Source organism: Rhinopithecus bieti, unplaced genomic scaffold (assembly GCF_001698545.2).
Source record: "Rhinopithecus bieti isolate Rb0 unplaced genomic scaffold, ASM169854v2 scaffold_2723, whole genome shotgun sequence".
Taxonomy (NCBI): Eukaryota; Metazoa; Chordata; class Mammalia; order Primates; family Cercopithecidae; genus Rhinopithecus; species Rhinopithecus bieti.
This window is the reverse complement of record NW_016804119.1, coordinates 507,491-530,100: the sequence shown is the minus strand read 5'-3', so window position 1 is coordinate 530,100 and position 22,610 is coordinate 507,491. Positions and strand designations below refer to the sequence as shown.

At 45.0% G+C, this 22,610-nt stretch overlaps 1 protein-coding gene across 1 annotated transcript in view; it reads left to right on the top strand.

The window, feature by feature from the left end:
* The window catches only part of TRRAP (transformation/transcription domain associated protein), a 136,828-nt gene that overhangs the window by 18,527 nt on the left and 95,691 nt on the right, over positions 1-22,610 (top strand). Inside the window, 14 exon segments of the mRNA XM_017864450.1 lie at positions 236-313; positions 493-581; positions 1,437-1,533; positions 4,929-5,067; positions 6,457-6,535; positions 8,916-9,150; positions 10,235-10,398; positions 10,400-10,602; positions 10,688-10,785; positions 11,256-11,450; positions 12,207-12,398; positions 15,888-16,053; positions 17,564-17,820; positions 22,189-22,389. Of these exon segments, the coding sequence (XP_017719939.1) occupies positions 236-313; positions 493-581; positions 1,437-1,533; positions 4,929-5,067; positions 6,457-6,535; positions 8,916-9,150; positions 10,235-10,398; positions 10,400-10,602; positions 10,688-10,785; positions 11,256-11,450; positions 12,207-12,398; positions 15,888-16,053; positions 17,564-17,820; positions 22,189-22,389 (2,193 nt within the window).

The following is a 22,610-nucleotide window of genomic DNA, read 5'->3' as shown; positions in this document are numbered from 1 at the left end:
AAAAAAAAAAAAAAAAAAAAAAAAAAAAACTAACTTTCATATTAAATTACATTAAATGATAGTTCTGCATTGTTTGTTTTCAACATAGTTTGGATCTTTCATCACAAATATTTACAAAGGGGTGTCACTGTTTTCTGTTCTCTCTCTTTCAGTGGGTGATGCTCAGTGGACACTGGTGGGGGCTATTTTAAATGCTGCAATGGTAACCCAGATCCTATCCGTTTCTGTCTTCTAGCATTCCATCATTCCGAGGGGATCACTTTCTCTGAAAGTGTTGGCAGAATTGCCCATCATTGTTGTTTTAATGTATCAGGTATGTGTACTGCTCATTAGTCTCTTGGATTTGGGGCTTCTTATGAGAAAATTGACATCTGGGGCAAAAAGATGTGTAGAGTACACACATGCTAAATAATGTGATGATTCTTTGGTATGCCAAATTTTGTTGCCATAGCAGAGTGTAGATGTATGAAAATCTGGTATGTTTGCTTTTAGCTCTACAAACTGAACATCCACAATGTTGTTGCTGAGTTTGTGCCCTTGATCATGAACACCATTGCCATTCAGGTGTCTGCACAAGCCAGGTGAGGCGTCAGTGTAGCCAGCTGCAACGGTGCCTGGATTCCAAGTAAAAATATACTTGCTGTTGTCATTCTTAAGACATGAAAATTATGAGTGATAAAATTTTGGTAAAATACACACTCTTGACTTTCTGCACCTGTATTTCAGAGATGACAGTTTTAGCTATTTTTGTTCTTAATTTGGAAAGATGAGATAATAGCCCGTATTTTGGTGTGTTGTAAATTAGAAACGTCGTCAGGTGTGAACTGTGCTCAATAACAGCTGTGGCATATCCAAACCTTGCTCATCTTCAAGTCTTTGTTCTTGCTGATTGTTCAGCTTGAGCGCTAGAATGTTCTTTACATCCTCAGTTCCCCGTCAGCCTTCATCTCCAGATAGGCTGTGTTCATCCTTTGAAGCCTCTTGGTGAAGCTTTTTCTCAAACCTAAGGATGTTCCTCCTGAGACTGTCTTCATGCACTCTCCTGACTTGGAGCCAAACTGGCTGTGTCATTTGAGGGCAGGATCTGAGGAGGAATCCTCTTTGGCCATGGCCATGGCCCTAGTCGGGGTCTTGCACTGAGCAGATGTTAACACGAATTCTTTCTGCGGATTGAGTAGACCGGCCTGGCACTGGCTTTGTGGGATTCACGTTGTAACTGCTATGGAAAGGGTTGGAGAACTGTTGGGTGTGTTCCCTTAAAACTTGTATGTTATTTGGAATTGCAGGAAAAGTGTAGACACCTTTGCTATTGCTGCTGTATTGCTTGGGTCTGTGTGGAAATCAATCTTTTGGGTTTAGTGATGGTTACAGGCTTTTAATTAATACTAACACCACCCGAAATTGAGAGGTAATATTTTTGTTCTCTTCTTATTCAGGCAACATAAGCTTTACAACAAGGAGTTGTACGCTGACTTCATTGCTGCTCAGATTAAAACATTGTCATTTTTAGCTTACATCATCAGGATTTACCAGGTAAGGTCATTGACTTTTATGTCAGGTTTACTGAGATAGTTTACATACAATAAAAATCACCTTTTGTGGGTGTATAGTTCTAGGAATTGACAGATGTTGGCAATCATTACTAACACATCAAAATACAGTACGTTTCCATCACCCTCCAAAATTCCATTGTTATGCATTTGTTGTCAGTTTCTTCCCACCACCTCCATTCCTTGGCAAACCCACGAATTTATTTGGTACCCATAGTTTTGTCCTTTCTAGAATGTCATATAAATGGAAATGTCCAGTGTCTGATGTCTGCAACCTTTTAAATCTGGCTTCTTTCACTTAGCAGTAATGTTGAGATAGGACCTTGTTTTACTGATTACCTTTTATTGCTGTGTAGTTGTCTTTGGTTGGCAGCCTTAACAAAAATCCCATAGGCTAGGTTGCTTACACAGCAGCAGTTGTCTCACAGTTCTGAAGGCTGGAAGTTTGAGATCAAGGTTTCTGTGAGGGCTTTCTTCCTGCCTTGCAGACAACCGTCTTCTGCTGTGTCCTCACAATGGTGAACAGAGAGGGAGAGTTCTCTCCTCCTCCTCTTACATGGCCACAGTCCTGCCAGATAACGGCTGCAGCCCTGTGACCTCACTGAACTTTCATCCCCTCCTGAATACTCTGTGTCCAGATACAGTCACATTTGGAGTTAGGGTTTTCACATGGGAATTTTAAGAGGATGCAACTCAATCCGCAGTGGTAGAATTTCATTGTGTGGATGTATCACGGTGTGTGTTTATCCATTCACCAACTGATGAGTATTCAGATTATTTCTAATGTTTTTAAAAACAGCTTTATTATTTATTTACTTACAGTTTTTTTTTTCTTTTTTTGAGACAGAGTCTTGCTCTGTCACCCAGGCTGGAGTGCAGTGGCCGGATCTCAGCTCACTGCAAGCTCTGCCTCCCAGGTTCCCGCCATTCTCCTGCCTCAGCCTCCCGAGTAGCTGGGACTACAGGTGCCCGCCACCTCGCCTGGCTAGTTTTTTGTATTTTTTAGTAGAGACGGGGTTTCACCGTGTTAGCCAGGATGGTCTTGATCTCCTGACCTCAAGATCCGCCCGTCTCAGCCTCCCAAAGTGCTGGGATTACAGGCTTGAGCCACCGCGCCCGGCCTTACTTACTAATTTGTGGGACAGAGTGTCACTCTGTTGCCCAGGCTGGAGTGCAGTGCACAATCTCAGCTCACTGCAGCCTCTGCCTCACTGGTTCAAACTATTCTTGTGCCTCAGCCACTGGAGTAGCTGTGATTACAGGCATGCACTACCACGCCTGGCTAATTTTTGTATTTTTTGTAGAGGCGAGGTTTGGCCATGTTGCCCAGGCTGGTCTCGAACCCCTGACCTCAAGTGATCTGCCCATCTTAGCCTCCCAAGTTGCTAGGATTATAGGTGTGAGGCAGGCCTAAAACCGGCTTTATTGAGATGCAGTTTATGTATCATAAAATTCCACCTCTTTAAGTGTACAATTAAGTAGTTTTTAGTTTAGCCACAGATATGTACCATTACCACCATCCAATTTTAGAATAATGTCATCACCCCGAAAAGAAACCCTCTCCCATCAGCAGCCTTCCTTGACTACATGCTCTTGGCAACCACGAATGTACTTTCTGTCCTTATGGATTTGCCTGTTTCATTTTTGGCCATTATTAATAAAGCAGCTATACACATTTACATGCAGATTTTTGTATGAACCTATTTGGTTCATTGAGTTTTGCTGCTGTTAAAAGTTGTGTGTTGTGGCAGCTAGGTGTGAGAGAGATTGGAATTTAAAAGGCATTATCAATAAAACTGATAAAGAAGTTTTGGGTGCTTTTTTAAGGAGCCTGTGTGGTGGAGCATTATCAGTAAAACTAATGAAATTCTGGGTGCTTTTCTGAGGAGCCTGTATGGTGGATTTTTGTTTCATTTTTTCATGCATAGTTGTGTCCTTATTTAAATCATAAGAACTTGAAGGAAAAAATACCTTATCTCCTATTAGTGTTTTTGAAAAGAATTCTTACATGATTGTTCTATAGTATGGAATAAATTCAGTACTCATATATATCAGTGGAATTGGATTGTAATTTATGCTTTTGTAAGGCTTTTATTTCAGAAAATAAAAAAACAGGTGCTGAATTATTTAGAATAAAACTACTTTTGAAAGCATTTGTAACCTTTTCCCCCTTAATTTTAATGTATATAACTAGATAATGATAGCTTACATGACGAAAATGGAACATTTGGTGTAAAAAGTCTTAATTAGGTACCCCTTGACATGTTAGTCAGCTTGCATTATCTTGGTGAGTGGCCTTCTGCTGACACCCCAAAAGAAGATTGTGATTAGAGCTGTTCTGAGTTGGCTCAAGTTGGCTTCACTGTTGTTCACAACTTACATTACTGGGATGACTGAGTAAACAAGCAATTACTTTTAAAAACTCTTACAAGCCTGGCATGGTGGCTCATGCGTATAATTCCAGCAGTCTGAGAGGCCAAGGTGGAAGGATTGCTTGAGCCCATGGGTTGGAGGCCAGCCTGGGCAACATAGCAAGACCCCATCTCTAAAAAAAAAAAAAAAAAGGAAAAAGAAAATTAGTCAGGCATAGTGGTATGCACCCTTAGTCCCAGCTACTGAGGTGGGAGGATGGCGTGAGCCCAGGAAGTCGAGGCTGCAGTGAGCCTTGATCATACCACCACACTTAAGCCTGAACAACACAGCGAGACCTCATCTCTAAAAAATAAAAATCTTTCAGTACTTAATTGTCTTTCTGTTCAACAGTGAAAGTAATACATGTTCACTGTTGAAAGTTGGGAAAATACAGAGAAGTACAAAGAAGGCATCCACAGTCTCTCACCATGTAAAAGAGACTGCTCTGCGGCTATACCTCCTTCCCGTATGGCATTGTATACATGCACACACATACCATTAAAACTTCTTGGATATTGCTGTGTAAGTAGGCCTGCTACTTTATGAGGGTCACTTGAGTCAAGCTTAGTCTTAATGTTTTTTTTTTTTTTTTTTTTTTTTTTTTTTTTTTTTTTTTTTTTTTTTTGGAGACAAGAGTCTCACTCTTTCGCCCAGGCTGGAGTGCAGTGGCGTCATCTTGGCTCACTGCAACCTTCTCCTCCCAGGTTCAAGCGATTTTTGTGCCTCAGCCTTCCACGTAGCTGGGATTACAGGCGTGCGCCACCACACCCAGCTAATTTTTGTATTTTTAGTAAAGATGGGGTTTCACCATGTTGGCCAGACTGGTCTCGAACTCCCGACCTCATGCGACCCACCCACCTCGGCCTCCCAAAGGTCTTACTGAATTTTTAAGAAGCTAATAACATTTTAATTTTTCTTAACACTCTCCTATCCGTGTAACTGTGTTGGCTCACTCTGTTCTTACAGGAGTTGGTGACTAAGTATTCTCAGCAGATGGTGAAAGGAATGCTCCAGTTACTTTCAAATTGTCCAGCAGAGACTGCACACCTCAGAAAGGAGCTTCTGATTGCTGCCAAACACATCCTCACCACAGAGCTGAGAAACCGTACGTCCGACCTGTCTTGTCTTGAATGCCGATGCTACAGCCGTCTTTGGGGACTCGGCTGACGTTCCATAGTTGTGTTGCGAGGTTTCCATGTGTCCCTGCTTCCTTCATTGCTGTCTTGGGTTTGTTCTTTCCCCTCTTTTCTCTCCTTCTCTGCCTCCCTGTATTAGTCTGTTTCCACGCTGCTGATAAAGACATAGCCAAGACTGGGCATTTACCAAAAAAAGGTTTAATGGACTTACAGTTCCACATGGCTGGGGAGGCCTCACAGTCATGGCAGAAAGCAAGGAGGAGCAAGTCACACCTTAGTGGATGGTGGCAGGCAAAGAGAGAGAGCTTGTGCAGGGAAACTCCCGTTTTTAAAACCATCAGATCTCAGCCAGGCGCGGTTCTCATGTGTCAGCCTCCCAAGGAGCTGGAATTACAGGCACCCACCACCATGCCTGGTTGTTTTATTTTTAGTAGAGGGGATTTCACCGTGTTGACCAGACTGGTCTCGAACTCCTGACCTCAAGTGATGTGCCCTCCTCAACCTTCCAAAGTGCTGGGACAGGTGTGACCCTCAATGGCTATGAGCTGGTGGAAAGTGTACTTTATTTGACTTACTGCAGCTGGCTTTGTGTGAGGCTTATTGCAGAACCTGTACATTCTTTGGGATCATTGTATTAATAGAGCTCCCCAGGGCAAGTGTGGACATGCTGTCGCTGCCCCATCTGCATATCCTCAGAAGCCTGAATTGTCCCTGAGTGGTGACCGGCTGTTTCTATAGAACCCTGGTTAGGTTCAGGCCTGCAAGGGCGCAGAGAGTAAGTTTAGGGGTGGTTCCACCTGCAGGAATAGAGCAAGAGAGGAACCCCGGCGGGGATTCTGGTGAGCATCATCCAGGGAATCGGGAACCGTAACCTGGGACTCATATCTGTGAGAACATTGTAAAAACGCCTGGACCTTTGTGATTTATGTAGAGAAACATTCTTAGGTCTTCTCAGTATGCTTCAGGGTAGTAAAGGAGCATTTAAGAGATCCCATTCTCTTCTCCAAACTGGTTGGGAGGGTGGTGGCAATGTTTAAGGACGGTGGGATGTGCCCATGGTTAAGTGCCAGAGGTGAAATCTCTGCCTGGGGACTCCAAGCTGATTTATTCTTAATTTGATCTCTGACCCTGAACATGACCCTGACTGCGTCTTTGACAGTAGGTGGCTGGTGTGGCCTAGTAGAGCTGCTGTGTTAGACTGAAATAGCATTTGTGCCTTTCTGGTCTCCTCTCTGTCCCTTTTCAGGCCTGGGTTGCATATCAGACTGCGGGCTAGCTACTTTTTGAAAGCACTATAAAGTAATTTAATGTGTAATTGGTTTTTTTAGTGATTTGTGCAATGGATGTTTGTCTTCTAGAGTTCATTCCTTGCATGGACAAGCTGTTTGATGAATCCATACTAATTGGCTCAGGATATACTGCCCGAGAGACTCTAAGGTACGAGATTAAACCAGTAATATCTGATTGGTTAAATGCCAGGAACATCAGTTACTGGCACGTCATGTTACAAGTGTTTCAGTGAACACAGGCTGTTGGGCCTTGACACACCTGTTAGGTTTACAACTGCAGGATTTTTGTTTTTGTTTTATTTATTTATTTATTTTGAGGCTCAGTCTCACTCTGTCACCTAGCCTGGAGTGTAGTGGTGCAAACTCAACTCACTGCAACCTTTGCCTCCTGGGTTCAAGCAATTCTCCCTTGCCTCAGCTGCCCGAGTAGCTGGGATTACAGGTGCCTACCACCACACCTGGCTAATTTTTGTATTTTTAGTAGAGATGGGGTTTCACCCTGTTGGCCAGGCTGGTCTTAAACTCTTGACCTCAGGTGATCTGCCTGCCTCAGCCTCCAAGTGCTGGGATTACAGGTGTGAGCCACTGTGCCCAGCCAAGAATTGCAGGATTTTTGGAAAGCCCTTAGATTACTTTTTGTTCTTTAGCTTAAAGGAAGAAATCAGAGTAATCATCTTGATTTAAATTTTAGGTAAAGCTTTATCTGACTTTATTATTGTTTTTTGCTTTTTGTATAATGCATCTTTTTTCGTTAAAAAAATTTTTTTTGTGATAACCTACCTGGAAGATAGAAGGGAAGAAAACCTTTTGGTCCTGCACAGGGAGATGAAGTAATGTTGCTAATATCTTAATGTATGTCCGTATAATCTTTGTTTCTTACACTTAAAAAAAAAAAAGTAGTTGTGTCCAGGCACAGTGGCTCACGCCTATAATCCCAGCACCTTGGGAGCCCGAGGTGGGCGGATCACCTGAGGTCAGGAGTTTGAGACCAGCCTGACCAACATGAAGAAACCCCGTCTCTACTAAAAATACAAAATTAGCCGGGTGTGGTGGCGCATGCCTGTAATCCCAGCTAATCGGGAGGCTGAGGCAGGGGAATTGCTTGAACCCAGGAGGTGGAGGTTGTGGTGAGCCGAGGTCATGCCATTGCAATCCAGCCTGGGCAATAAGAGCGAAACTCTGTCTCAAAAAAAAAAAAAAAGTGATAATGGTTACTATTTCTAAAGCATAAAATTAACATTTAATCATCTTTACATTATAAAATGGATCAATATTTGTCATATTTTGCTTCCAGTGAGGAAGGTGTGATGGATCTTTTGAAAAATGTTTAGGATCCTTTGAATATGATACAGTTTTCTCACTGTTTTCTGTAGACAATGTTGTTATAAAATAGACATTTTTTGTAACTTGGGGTTGAACCTGCCTAGAATTGGATGTTAGATTATGTTCCTCCTGCTCGAAGCCCTCCAGTAGCTTTCTGTTGTTCTTAGACAAAAGCCAAATTCTTGACCATAGCATTTGAGTCTCTGTGTGATTTGGCTCTGTCCACCTGCTCTACATCTTGTGTTGGTCCTTCCTCCCTGACCTGCTGCAGCCACACTGGCTCCTGCAGCTCCCCTCCCCGACCTGCTGCAGCACGCCACCCTGTACAGCTCCCCTCCCCGACCTGCTGCAGCACGCCACCCTGTACAGCTCCCCTCCCCGACCTGCTGCAGCCATGCTGGCCCCTACAGCTGCCCTCCCTGGTGTGCTGCAGCCACACTGGCCCCTATAGCTTCTTGGCTACTTCAGGCAGTTACCACCTCTGGGTCTTTATCTTTCCTGTTTCTTCCATTTGGAAATTTCCCTGGATTTTTACCTTATGGCCCCTTTTTGTCTTTAAGATGCCACCTCAAAGGAACTGTCCTGGTACCCTGTTTAAGAATAGCTCCCCCCTCTTATCTTCCTCATGTATCCTTTTTGCATCTCCCCCAGCACTTATTAACTTGTGTAGCTTATTTCTTGTGTGTTTATCTGCTGTAAGTAAGCTTCCTGAGGGCAGGGGCTCTGGTCACTGAGATGTCCCTGGCATCTAGCCCAGCATCTGGCACATGGCAGGTGTCCATGTGTTTAGTGGGGGGAAAAACTCATAGCCTGAAAATTCTTACTGTGTTTCTGTAAAGTGGTCATCATATATAAAGATCGATTGACCTGTCGTATTTATTTTTGAGCAACAAAGCCCATTCAGTGCATGATCAAGCTGGTAATATTCCTCCTTGGGTTAGCTGTATGTGCCAGCATCTGTTAGCAACTTTATGGCGTGCATAAAGTTAACCTTTTAGCTTGGAAGGTAAAGATGGAGGTATCAGTACAAAACTTGAGCCCTCTTCCGTCATGTATCTGGGAGAGAGTAATGTGGGGAAAACGGGCCATGTAACTGTGTCGTCCCAGTGGTGGTGTTCCTGGGGCAGATGGTGATGTCCCTAGTGGCCTGCTGCAGCAGGCATGGCCACATGGGAATGAGCACTAGCGGAGGTCTCTGCCCGCAGGCCCCTCGCCTACAGCACACTGGCTGACCTCGTGCACCATGTCCGCCAGCACCTGCCCCTCAGCGACCTCTCCCTCGCGGTCCAGCTCTTCGCCAAGAACATCGACGATGAGTCCCTGCCCAGCAGCATCCAGACCATGTCCTGCAAGCTCCTGCTGAACCTGGTGGACTGCATCCGTTCCAAGAGCGAGCAGGAGAGCGGCAATGGGAGAGACGTCCTGATGCGGATGCTAGAGGTACCAGCTCTTCTGAGAGTATCATCCATCCTGCAGTCTATCCTGTTTGTGGCTAAACCTTTTTTTTTTTTTTTTTTTTTTTAATCAGAGCCTTGCTGGAGTGCAGTGGCGTGATCTCAGCTCACTGCAACCTCTGCCCCCTGGGTTCAAGTGATTCTCATACCTCAGCCTCCCAAGTAGCTAGGATTATAGGCATGCACCATCACGCCCAACTAACATTTTATGTTTTGGTAGAGACACGGTTTTCCCATGTTGGCCAGGCTGGTCTTGAACTCCTGGCCTCAAGTGATCCTCCTGCCTCAGCCTCCCAAAGTGCTGGGATTACAGGTGTGAGCCACCATGCCCGACTTGTGGCTAAACTTGAACCAGTGCTGTAGGGGCGGCTCGATTGCTAGGCTCGATCCCAGGAGTTAGACCACCTAGGTTCAGACCCAGGCTCCCCAGGTGCCTCGCTTCTGTCTATCAGTTTTTTCATCTTTTCCCCTGAGGTGGCGATATCTGCCTCATAGGATCGCTGTGGAGTTAAATCAGGCAGTGCTTGAAAGCTCTTAGCACACTTCCTGGCAAGTAATTAGGAGAGTTATTTTTCTGGAGGCATAGTACCCAAGTGCTAGACTGGCTGTGGACATCTCTGGGGAGACACCCAGAGTATGAGGGATGTGATTCCTGAGCCCCGGGGGTGGTGGCGGTGCCCTGGTGGGATGAGGCCTGTAGTCCTGGGTGAAATCCAGGCCATGCCTGTCAGGCCAGTCACTCAGCCTTCCTGAGCCATACTCTGCACTTGCAAAATGGAGATGGTGTTGGGAGTAAACCAGCACTTTTCTTTTTCTTTACACCTGGCACAAAGGAGGTGTCCAGATGTTACCAGCCTTCCACCAGTTTTGTTGGATTGGTACAAAAGTAACTGTGTTTCAGTTAATGTAATGGCAAAAGCCGCAATTCCTTTGGCGCCAGCCTCATAGAAAAGCAGCATGACTTCAGCAGCTCACATCAGTCCCATCTTGTTTCACTGTGGTCTGAGCGGTATTTGGCCTGTTGAAGAGAAATAATTCTGTCCTCCCCCTTGAATTTCTCTGCCCATTAGGTTTTCGTTCTCAAATTCCACACCATTGCTCGGTACCAGCTCTCTGCCATTTTTAAGAAGTGCAAGCCTCAGGTCAGAACTTGGAGACCGTGGAAGCAGCTCTGGCCGGAGGTGCCAATCTGCACTCCTGCAGTCTCTGGCCCTCTCCCATCCACCGCCCCTGTCCTGCCCCAGCTCCACCCCGCCTCCACCTCCACCTGCCACCCCTGTGACCCCGGCCCCCGTGCCTCCCTTTGAGAAGCAAGGAGAAAAGGACAAAGAAGACAAGCAGACATTCCAAGTCACAGATTGTCGAAGTTTGGTCAAAACCTTGGTGTGTGGTGTCAAGACAATCACGTGGGGCATAACATCGTGCAAAGCGCCTGGTGGTAATTCTGCTCTTCAGTTATGTAGACAAACAATACTTTTCATAAAGTGAATTTTATTCGAGTTAATATACTTTCTTTTTTCCAGAAGCTCAGTTCATTCCCAACAAGCAGTTACAACCCAAAGAGACACAGATTTACATCAAACTTGTGAAATATGCAATGCAAGCTTTAGATATTTATCAGGTAAGGAAGTGCCCTCCAGCCAGGCTTTCACATATGGAAAGTACCTCTTAGTATTAGAGGTGCTAGTGATGGGGTGGCAGTGAGAGCTGTTAGTATTTGGATGGTCCACAGTATTTGTATACCCAGGTATGCTTTGTTTCACAACAGCGCTGGGTTTATGTGGGAATTCTTATTTATAAGAGTCTATGTGCATTTTGTGGGGCAGATGGTATAAACGGAATGCAATAGAAATATAAGACTTAAGTTTACTAATTTTTTTCATGGTCTGAACACCTAGAGGTTTTGTTTTTTTTTTTAATTCTTTGCTAAAATTAAGGTGAGAAAGGAGAATTTAAAAGGTTTTGGAGGGGGACATTTGTTATCTAATTTAAGTGCTCTATTTTAAGTGTGCAGCTGATCTGGTTATGTAATGGAACATATTCAGAGAGGTTCAGTTGTAATGCGGTGGGTGGCTTTTTTCCCCGTATTAGGTCCAGATAGCAGGAAATGGACAGACATACATCCGCGTGGCCAACTGCCAGACTGTGAGAATGAAAGAGGAGAAGGAAGTGTTGGAGCACTTCGCTGGCGTGTTCACAATGATGAACCCCTTAACGTTCAAAGAAATCTTCCAAACTACGGTCCCTTATATGGTGGAGAGAATCTCAAAAAATTATGCTCTTCAGGTATAAAACTCCTTTTTTTAACATTGCTTGAACATTAATTTTACAATTCTTTATGTCTTCAATACTTCTTCATTTATTTCAAGGATTTTAAAAATAATGTAGCCAAAGATGTGCTTATAGCATGAAATTTAAAGAAATATTAGGCCGTAATGTCTTGAAACAATTTTTGAAAGATTCAAATGCTTTGCTTCAGTTCCTTTCATTAGTAGAAATAAATGTGTGGGCCGGTTGCGATGGCTTATGCCTGTAATCCCAGCACTTTAGGAGGCCGAGGATAGCTTGAGCCCAGGAGTTTGAGATCAGCCTGGGCAACAATGGTGAAACCTGTCTCTACAAAAAATACAAAAATTAGCTGGGTGTGGTGGCGCACACCTGTAGTCTTAGTTACTCGGGAGGTTGAGGCAGGAGGATTGTTTGAACCCAGGGGGTTGAGGCTGCAGTGAGCTGAGATAACACCACTGCACTCCAGTGTGGGTGACAGAGACCCCTTTCTCAAAGTCTCAAAAAAAAAAAAAGTGTTAAATGTAGTCCTTGGTATTTGATGATGAGGATGAAATAACAGATTACATCATTGAAGTGAACTGCCCTGCTCTGTGCTCAGTAAACCCATTTCATTTTTTTCCTTTGGTAGATAATTAAATTTCTTGGAGTGTGTGATACAGGCCTGGTTTTATGTTTTTGGAAAGCTCACTACTTTGTCTTAAAGCTGCTTTGGGGAAGGGATTAATTTTTCACATGTGTTTCTTGTTTTGACAGATTGTTGCCAATTCCTTCTTGGCAAATCCTACTACCTCTGCTCTGTTTGCTACGATTCTGGTGGAATACCTCCTTGATCGCCTGCCAGAAATGGGCTCCAACGTGGAGCTCTCCAACCTGTACCTCAAGCTATTTAAGCTGGTCTTTGGCTCTGTCTCCCTCTTTGCGGCTGAAAATGAACAAATGCTGAAGGTAAAGTCCATTTAATCTAAGTAGTGCTTCTGTTCAGGGTTTTGTTACTGTTGTTAGAGACAGGGCCTCACTGTGTTGCCCAGGCTGGTCAGCCTTCTGAACTCAAGCAATCTACCTGCCTTAGTCTCCCCAGTTTTTGGGACTACAGGCACTCACCACTGTGAGTGTGCCTGGCTTGTTTTTTTTTAATTCTTATTTTTACTTTTAAACAGAAATTGTAGTGACTCTCTATATTTATAAAGTGCTCTTTGAAGTAGTAAATATTTGCAACAAATAAGGGCTAAGTGTGAAAAACATTCCGTGTATTTCTAAGCAATAACTAATTTGTCTGGTAACTTAAAATGAAAAATCCAAAACTCTTATGGCAAGCAAGTGTGGTGTTATTAGTATTGATACCACTGATTTTCTTTTAAACCTAATTTATTTTGGGGTTACAGAAATAAAATAGGAACAGATGGCTCTTATTTTTAAACATTTCATTGATGCAAACGAACTTATTAGAAGGAAAAAATGTCTTCACCTACCTCTCAAATATGGTGTGACGGTTCCGATTATGTTACCAAGCAATGGTCTCACTCCCAGATGCACATTGAAGCCAATATGATGGTACCAGCTTTTCAGGAAAAAAAAAAAAAAGCATCTTTATTGCAAGGTCGATTGACAAGGAGACAGGAGACCTCATTCTCCCAGAGCTGGGGTCTCAGGGTGGGTTTTATAGGAAGTGTAACGGTGAGGGAGATGGAAAAATGCAGTGAGGCATGATTTGATTGAGCTCTGCAGTGAGGCAGTGCTGGGCCTTTTGCTCTTAAGTTCCTATTGCAACAAAACAGGGCTCCCCTTGCTTCTTAATTTGGTCCTTGTTGCTTGGTCCAGGTACTTGGGTTCCATCTGTGGTTAACTTTGCCTTCCAGCCGGCCCCAGGGTCACTAATCCTACATGCCTGTTTCACCTGCGCATGCTTGCGACTTGCAGCCTTGGGGTCTGTTGCAACTGAAATCAACTCAGGTGAAGCGGAACCAGTTTGAACTGGTTCTGGAGTTACAGTTACATCAGCAGTTGTCCACTTCATTCAGGTTTTGTTTTTGGTTTTTTGGTTTTTTTTGAGTCTGTCACCCAGGCTGGAGTGCAGTGGAGCGATCTTGGCTCACTGCAACCTCTGCCTCCTGGGCCCAGCAATTCTCCTGCCTCAGCTTCCCCAGTAACTGGGATTCTAGGTGCATACCACCACATTTGGCTAATTTTTGTATTTTTAGTAGAGATGGGGTTTCACCTGTTGGCCAGGCTGGTCTCAAACTCCTGACCTCAGATGATCTGCCCGCCTTGTCCTCTCAAAGTGCTGGGATTACAGGTGTGAGCCACTGCGCCTGGCCTTCACTCAGGTTTTGTGTTTTCTCTGTATTAATGGTCTTGGCAGTATGTAAATGACACTTTTCAGGACTATTTCTTTCTTTTTCCACTTTAAATAAATTCTGATTAGTCTGTGCTTCTTCATTAAAAATGTCTTAGAGAAGATGTCTCATCATACATTTTTATAGATGAATAATCTTGTGTAATTGGATCTCCTCTGTTACTTGAGTCTAGCAAATGGGTAAAACCTATCCGTGGTTATATCATTAAAAGCAGCAGGTGGTACAATAAAAACCTTATAAAAAATGTACTCCCTCTTGTGGCAAAATATCTTAATTTCTATAGAAAATTGAATATGTCAAAAGAGATGCTTTCTCAATGGAAAATTTGAAGATGTAAATAAGATCTGTTCATTTGGAGTATTTGCACAGATGGTGACACAGAGTTCCAGTAACCTGTGCTTTCACACGGCACTTTCCTTGTTTTCTTTTCACAGTTCTACAGTAATTATCAACAACCTTAACTTTTGTGTTAATATAGAAAGAGAGTACTGGTCAGGCGTGGTAGCTCACACCTATAATCTTATAATCCTAGCACTTTGGGAAGCTGAGGCAGGAGGATTGCTTGAGCCCAAGAGTTCAAGACCAGCCTGGGAAGCATAGTGAGACCCTATCTCTACAAAATTAGTTTAAAAAAAATTAGCTAGATGTGGTGGTGTGCACTTATAGTCCCAGCTACTCAGGAAACCGAAGAGAGGATCGTTTGAATGAGCTGGGAGGTTGAGGCTGCAGTGCACTTCAGCTTGGGTGACAGAGTGAGATCCTGTCTCCAAAAAAAAAAGGGAAAATACTTATTTTTAAATTTAAAGATATAAAATATTTAATTATAACCTGTGTCCACATAATTCATTATCCTCAAATAAGTCATTTTTTGCCAGCATTAGATATGACTATGCAGAACAACAACAAAAAAGCCCAGAATAAAACCTACTGGGACAAATCGAATGTTGGAATATGGCCGGGCATGGTGGCTCATGCTGTAATCCCAGCTACTCAGGAGGCTGAGACAGGAGAATTGCTTGAACCTGGGAGACGGAGGTTGCAGTAAGCCGAGATTGTGCCACTGACTGTACTCCAGCCTGGGAGACAGAGTGAGACTCTGTCTCAAAAAAAAAGAAAAAGAATGTTGGAATGTTTAAGAAAAGTATTCAAAAAACAATGTTCATAGAACCTTTTGTCCAGAATAATACATGTAGTTTTGTAAAATAAATCTATTCTGCCATATACCATAATAAATTTGGAACCATATCAGTGACTGTACCAAGAATTTATAGTTACTTAAGTACATAGGCAAAAAATGTTAATGTTAAACTTAGCATGTGACATGTCAAAACCAGGATTTGACAAAATAAAAAGTTAATACGGTTTAAAATTTTGATTAAAGCTAGTATGATGTAGTAGAGTAGCTTTTAAAAGAAAGATTTATACAAAAATATTCTCCAATTAAGTCTTCCAAAACACTGTAATCTTCAATGTCTTCTGAGGTTTTTTTACACTTTGCATACATCTTATTTGATTGGTAGTACAATTTCAGTTCCTGTAGGTTACTTTTTTTTTTTTTTGAGACAAGAGTTTCACTCTTGTTGCCCAGGCTGGAGTTTGATGACGCCATCTCGGCTCACTGCAACCTCCTCCTCCTGGGCTCAAGTGATTCTCTTGCCTCAGCCTCCCTAGTAGCTGGGATTACAGATGTGTGCCACCACACCTGGCTAATTTTGTATTTTTAGTAGAGACAGGGTTTCACCATGTTGGCCAGGCTGATGTTGTACTCCTGACCTCAGGTAATCCGCCTGCCTTGGCCTCCCAGAGTGCTGGGATTACAGGCTGGAGCCACCTTGCCTGGCCCCTGTAGGTTACTTTTTGCATTTCATTTGTTACAGATACCAACATATACTTTAAGATAAATTATTTTGAGTTAAGTAAAGATTGGAATGTGCTTATTTGTTTTTTTTTTTTTCCTTTGAAGTAAACACAGCAGAATTGCCTTCCATTGCTGTCGGATTGCAGTGACACTTTAAGAGTCTGGAGGGTATAGACCCTTCTCATTTAGATGCCACTAATCTGCATCTTCTCCACCCTGCAGCCTCACTTGCACAAGATTGTGAACAGCTCTATGGAGCTCGCACAGACTGCCAAGGAACCCTACAACTACTTCTTGCTGCTACGGGCGCTGTTTCGCTCTATTGGTGGAGGTAGCCACGATCTCTTGTATCAGGAGTTCTTACCTCTCCTTCCAAACCTGCTGCAAGGTCAGAGCAGTGACTTTGGTTGCCTTTTAGTCTTGTGTGTCATTTAGTCATGTGTCTAGCCATCTGATTGCTGGGTTTCATCCTCTGTAACTGGTGAGAGTCGTGGTTGGTGGGATGGGATGTGGCACATCCGCTGCCTCCCTGCCCCCCCGGTCCCCCACTGGGACTTTGAAGGGCGCTGCCTTCAGGGATGGGCCCTTCCCCTCCCTCCTCAGCAGTGAGTGGGATTTAGGTTTTAGTTTTCCTGCCTAGGGCTTGGTTGCATTTTCGTAGTGTTTGGTAAGCAAGTCTAGAAGGTGATTTCTAGTGGTTTAGCAAGATCAGAGATCGCTCGATTGAAAGAGAATCAGAACAAAAAAAGAAAAAGCAGGTGACGAAGCTGACTTACAGTTAGTTTATATTTTCATTTAGCTTCTTATTTGTATAGCTAGAATCCTGTAATTCCTGTATAATTAGGAATGCTCTCAAGGTACATAGTTAACAGGGATCTGGGTTCATTGAATGCTTATGGGGTGTGTGCTGATTGGAAACACTGTCCCAGGAATTCATTACACTTCCTGGTAAGGTGAGCTCTTGGCAAGGGATTGACCCTTCTCGTGTATTTCCTTAACTTCCTTAGAAAAGTGACATAGGCTACCCAGGAGGCAGCAGGGACATCCTTTACTGTTGACTGAAATGGCGATGAATCTGCAATGAGAGGGGCCCATAACCTGGCGCCATGTCCGGATTTAACCCTGTCTTCGGTGGATCCCTGCCTGAGCGCCTGTTTGCATAGTCTGATTTCCTTCTGGGCTCTCAGCTGTCCCCAAGGGTGTTCCTCCCTCCCAGTCTCATTCAAGCTGACCCTGTGCTGGGAACTCAGCCCCTTGCCCTCCTCCATCTTCCTCATCCTTTGGATTTGGGACCTGGTTCTGCTGCCCCGTGAGGCCATCCCTGATGGCTCCTCTTCTCCCTGAGTTCTCGTCCTTCATCCTGCCTGCCTGTGCTGCACAGGACGTGCCTTTTCTCGGGTCCACTGCCACATGCCTTTCTCTTTCTAGCCAGTCTCGGCTCTCAGTGGCACTGTCCCAGGAACGGGGTCAGTAAAGCCTTAACTGTCCTCGTGAGTGGTGGGGAGGTGGACTTTATCAGAAAGAGGCTCCTCGCCGTTTATAATACACAAAAATTAGTTTTAAAAACTGTTTAGAGAATAGACCTCAGCTGTGGTTTACTGGAAGTCTGATAGTACAACATAATTAAAAAATAATTTATGATATTAAAAGGATATAGTACTATGATTATAATTTAAACTATAATTTATAACAGTTACATACGGTCTGCTGTTGCCACTCAGAAGGGGTCATGAGTGCGATTATGGGACAGATGTTACAGGATGGATTCTAAAGGCACAGAGGTCTCCCTGCAGTCTTGCTGATGTGCACGAGAGGAGGGGCAGTTCTTTTGTGTGTTTCACCTGGGCCCGACTCTGGGGAGTGTCTTCCCTCTCTGACGGCTGCACCTCATTTCCTAGGGCTGAACATGCTTCAGAGTGGCCTGCACAAGCAGCACATGAAGGACCTCTTTGTGGAGCTGTGTCTCACTGTCCCCGTGCGGCTGAGCTCGCTCTTGCCGTACCTGCCCATGCTTATGGATCCCTTGGTGTCTGCACTCAATGGCTCTCAGACATTGGTCAGCCAAGGCCTCAGGACGCTGGAGCTGTGTGTGGACAACCTGCAGCCCGACTTCCTCTATGACCACATCCAGCCGGTGCGCGCAGAGCTCATGCAGGTAAGATTTTAGTGAGGGTGTTAGCTGGCTGCTTCCCCGGAAGCAGTGGGCTGTCATTATGCTGTCTATACTCAAGAGTGGGCTCTCTGCGAGATGGACTGGTGCAGCTCTCTGCTTACTTCATCTTCATGAGTCTTCTGGTGGATTGAAATATGTAAAGAAGGCTAGGCACAGTGTCTCCTGACTGTAATCCCAGCACTTTGGGAAGCTGAGGATGGTGGATCGCTTGAACCCAGGAGTTAGAGACCGACCTGGGCAACATGGTGAAAACCCATCTCTACAAAAAATACAAAAATAACCAAGTATGGTGGCCCATACCTGTAATCCTAGCTACTTGGGGCTGAGGCAGGGGGATCACCTGAGCCCAGGGAGGTTGAGACTGCTGCGAGGCATGATCACACTGCTGCACTCCAGCCTGGGTAACAAAGTCAGACCCTATCAAAAAAAAAAAGAAAAAAAGAAAAAGGAATTGTGTAAAGAAATACTGTTGGTACTGAATGGACATTATTTTGCAGCATTGCCAGTTTTTCAGAGAGCTTTCACAAGGGTTATATTCTTTTTTTTTTTTTTTGAGACAGTCTTGCTCTGTCTTCCAGGTTGGAGTGCAGTGGTGCGATCTCGGCTCACTACAACCATCGCCTCCCGGGTTCAAGCAGTTCTGCCTCAGCCTCCTGAGTAACTGGGACTACAGGCGCGCACCACCACGCCTGGCTAATTTTTGTATTTTGAGTAGAGTTGGGGTTTCACCATATTAGCCAGGCTGGTTTGAAACTCCTGACCTCATGATCTGCCCGCCTCAGCCTCCCAAAGTGCTGGGATTACAGCCGTGAGCCACCGTGCCTGGAGAGGGTTATATTCTTAATAAGTTGACGACTGATGAAGGCAGGTGTTATGGTTACTATATGGCCACTATTGCTTTCAGTGAGAACCTCTCTATTCAGAAAAGATCTTCAGTTGCATAGTAAAGGGATATTTACTCTAAAGGAAAAATACAGGTGTTTGCTCCACCCTACCCAGAGGGAAGAAGAAGCAGATAATAAAGGAGGCTGTTTTGAAGACACTTGTATATTTGTTTATTAAAGTTCATATTGTTGGCCAGGCACAGTGGCTAATGCCTGTTATTCCAGCACTTTGGGAGGCTGAGGCAGGCAGATCACTTGAGTCCTGAAGGTCGAGACCAGCCTGGCCAACATGGGGAAACCCTATCTCTACTAAAAATACAAAAATTAGCCGGTCCTGGTGGCAAGCCCCTGTAATCCCAGCTACTTGGGAGGCTGAGCAGGAGAATCACTTGAACCGTCTCAAAAAAAAAGAAAAAGAAGAAAAGTTGATATGTTAAAGTTAGTTTTTCCTACATATTTTGCTCTTGTTACTGATTTGTGATCTGGTTGGTAGTTGTTGGAGGGTTAGGGTGTGTGTCTCAAAGCATCTGCCCCTGTAGTAGCAGGTATTTGGCCCCAGATAGGAGTGAGAGTATGAACTTTAGATGATGGAGGCTCAGTTACTCCTAGGAGTCTCTGGACAAATTAGATTGGAGACTGCGGCTAGGACTAAGTTTGAGGTTGGGAGATTTTCCCTCCCTGTCCTGAGATTTAGGCTTCATCTAGGCTGGAAGAAGATGGCATAGGGGCCGGGTGTGATGGCTCATACCTGTAATCCCAGCAATTTGGGAGGCTGAGGCAGGAGCATTGGTTGAGCCCAGGAGTTCCAGATCAGCCTGGGCAACATGGTGAAATCTCATCTCTACTAAAAATACAAAAAATTAGCTGGATCCTGGTGGTGCATGCCTGTAGTCCCAGCCACTGACGGGTTTGAGGTGGGAGAATCAGTTGAACTCAGGAGGTTGAGGCTATAGTGAGCCATGATTGAACCACTGTACTCCAACCTGAGTGACAGAACAAGACCCTGTTAAAAAAAAAAAAAGATGGCATAGGGCGTGGGTCAGAGTCCCTGCTGGTCACTGGGGGATTGATGAGAGCCTGCCTTTAGAACAGTAGGGTTGGTTCTACAAGACAGACCCTGCACCTGACCCAGGGTGCATGAGCAGCTTGTGGGAGAGGAGGAGGGGGCGATTCTTAGGTCTTCTCACCATCCATGAGGCAGATGGCCCAAGAGAGACACACACAGGGTCAAGGCCACAGGAACCACCACGGGCCTCCAGATGGATGGCACAGGGTCAGCCTCTCCCAGTCCTATCAACCAGCTAAGACCATGCGAGCACAGCGGGAGGGTATGCTTGTTCCCAGGGCTGCCCCCTCCTGAGGACACCCAAGGGTTGAGTGGGCCAGAGGGAGGGTAGATGAGGCGAGAGGTCTTAGACCCCACCTTTGTGACAATTACTAAGAAGCCTGTTTGAATCTACAGGAACGTAAGAGAAATTGGAATTTTGCTTGGTTTGGGGAAAAGTTCCAAGATTTTATGTTGAGTATCGCTAGACATGAATATATGGCATTGTTAAACGGAAGGTGATTTAAGAAAATAGACTTATGACCGGGTGTGGTGGCTCACCCCTGTAATCCCAGCACTTCGGGAGGCTGAGGCAGGTGGATCACTTGAGGTCAGGAGTTCAAGACCAGCCTGGCCCACGAGGTGAAATCCTGTCTGCACTAAAAAAAATTAGCTGGGCATGGTGGTGCATGCCTGTAATCTTCGCTACTCAGGAGGCTGAGGTGGGAGGATTGCTTGCTTGGACCTGGGAGGTAGTGGTTGCAATGAGCCGAGATTGCACCACTGCACTCCAGCCTGGTTAACAGAGCAAGACTCTATCTCCGAAAAAAAAAAAAAATAGACTTACACAGTGACCTGTAGTAATTTTTAGGACCTCCGATAATTCACACAAAAAAATGGGGGGAAATTTATGGAGTTTTTTGTGACAGTTGAGTGTGGATGTTTCTTAAATGCAGAGTCCACATTAACTTCTTCTTCTGGCCGGGCACAGTGGCTCAAGCCTGTAATCCCAGCACTTTGGGAGGCCGAGACGGGCAGATCACGAGGTCAGGAGATCGAGACCATCCTGGCTAACACAGTGAAACCCCGTCTCTACTAAAAAAAAAAATACAAAATCTAGCCGGGCGAGGTGGCGGACCCTGTAGTCCCAGCTACTTGGGAGGCCGAGGCAGGAGAATGGCGTAAACCCGGGAGGCGGAGCTTGCAGTGAGCTGAGATCCGGCCACTGCACTCCAGCCTGGGCGACAGAGCGAGACTCCGTCTCCAAAAGAAAAAAAAAAAAAAAAAAACTTATTCTCCGTAGTCCTGTAATGCAGGTGCCTTCATGATCGGTGTTTTTCCTTTGCCACCCTTTCCGATGTAAGATTTGAAGTGTATGAGACGATTTATGTCATGTTTGTAAGTTATAAAGCCTAATAAATAGACTTAATAAACCTGAGAAGTTGCCATCCCACCCACAACCGGAACCTCACTACTAAGTCGCATCCCCCTGCATGCTCCTCCCCACCCCCCCCCTTTTTTTTTTTGAGATGGAGTTTTGTTCTTGGTGCCCAGGTTGGAGTGCAGTGGCGCAATCTTGGCTCACCAAAACCTCCGCCTCCCGGGTTCAAGCGATTATCCTGCCTCAGCCTCCCCAGTATCTGGGATTACAGGCATGTTGCACCACACCCAGCCAATTTTGTATTTCAGTAGACGGGGTTTCTCCATGTTGGTCAGGCTGGTCTCGAGCTACTGACTTCAGGTGATCTGTCCCCCTCAGCCTCCCAAAGTGCTGGGATTACAGGCCTGAGCAGCGTGTGCCTAAACAAGATACTGCTTGGTTTTCTTGCTTTGGAGCTCTGCAGCCCTTAAAATATGCTGCTATTTATATTCCAAGAGCATGGATGAACATTTATGTTTACACATGTACTCTCTTTATAAAGACATAAAACTTCCTTGGAAGAACATGCAAGACTAATAACATTGGTTTCCCCAAAGAAGGGAGAGCAGTGTGTTTGGATAACAGAGCTGGGAGGAAGGATTGTCATCAAGCAGTGTTTTGTCACTTTGAGAGATTTTTTTTGACATGGAGTCTCCCTCTGTTGCCCAGGCTGGAGTGCAATGGCGTGATCTTAACTCACTGCAACCTCCACCTCCTGGGTTCAAGTGATTGTCCTACCTCAGTCTCCCAAGTAGCTGGGATTACAACTGCCTGCCACCATGCCCGGCTAATTTTTGTGTATTTAATGGAGACGGGGTTTTGCCCTGTTGGCCAGGCTGGTCTCGAACTCCCGACCTCAGGTGATCCACCCGCCTCAGCCTCCCAAAGTGCTGGGATTACAGGCATGAGCCACTACGCCTTGGCCTCCCTTTGAGTTTTGATCTGAACCTCGTGAAGGCATTACCTTAAGAGGACCTTAATGAAAGCACGCTGATTTTCAGGCTCTGTGGCGCACCTTACGCAACCCTGCTGACAGCATCTCCCACGTGGCCTACCGTGTGCTCGGAAAGTTTGGTGGCAGTAACAGGAAGATGCTGAAGGAGTCGCAGAAGCTACACTACGTTGTGACTGAGGTTCAGGGCCCCAGCATCACTGTGGAGTTTTCCGACTGCAAAGCCTCCCTCCAGCTCCCCATGGAGAAGGTAAGCTTGGAACTCTGTGACAATGTTGTTTCGTTTTAAGCCTTGTGAAGATACTGCTTCAGTCTATGTGAAATGTTAATTAGACCTGTGCCTTAGGCAATCTCTGAGTAGAACCAGATGTATCAGGTGATCAGCCTGGTTGGCACAGGGGCTTTCTTAACGCCAGGAGGCCAGTGGAGGAGTGTCACCTGAGAACTTGGGACCCTGGAGCAGCCCTCTCT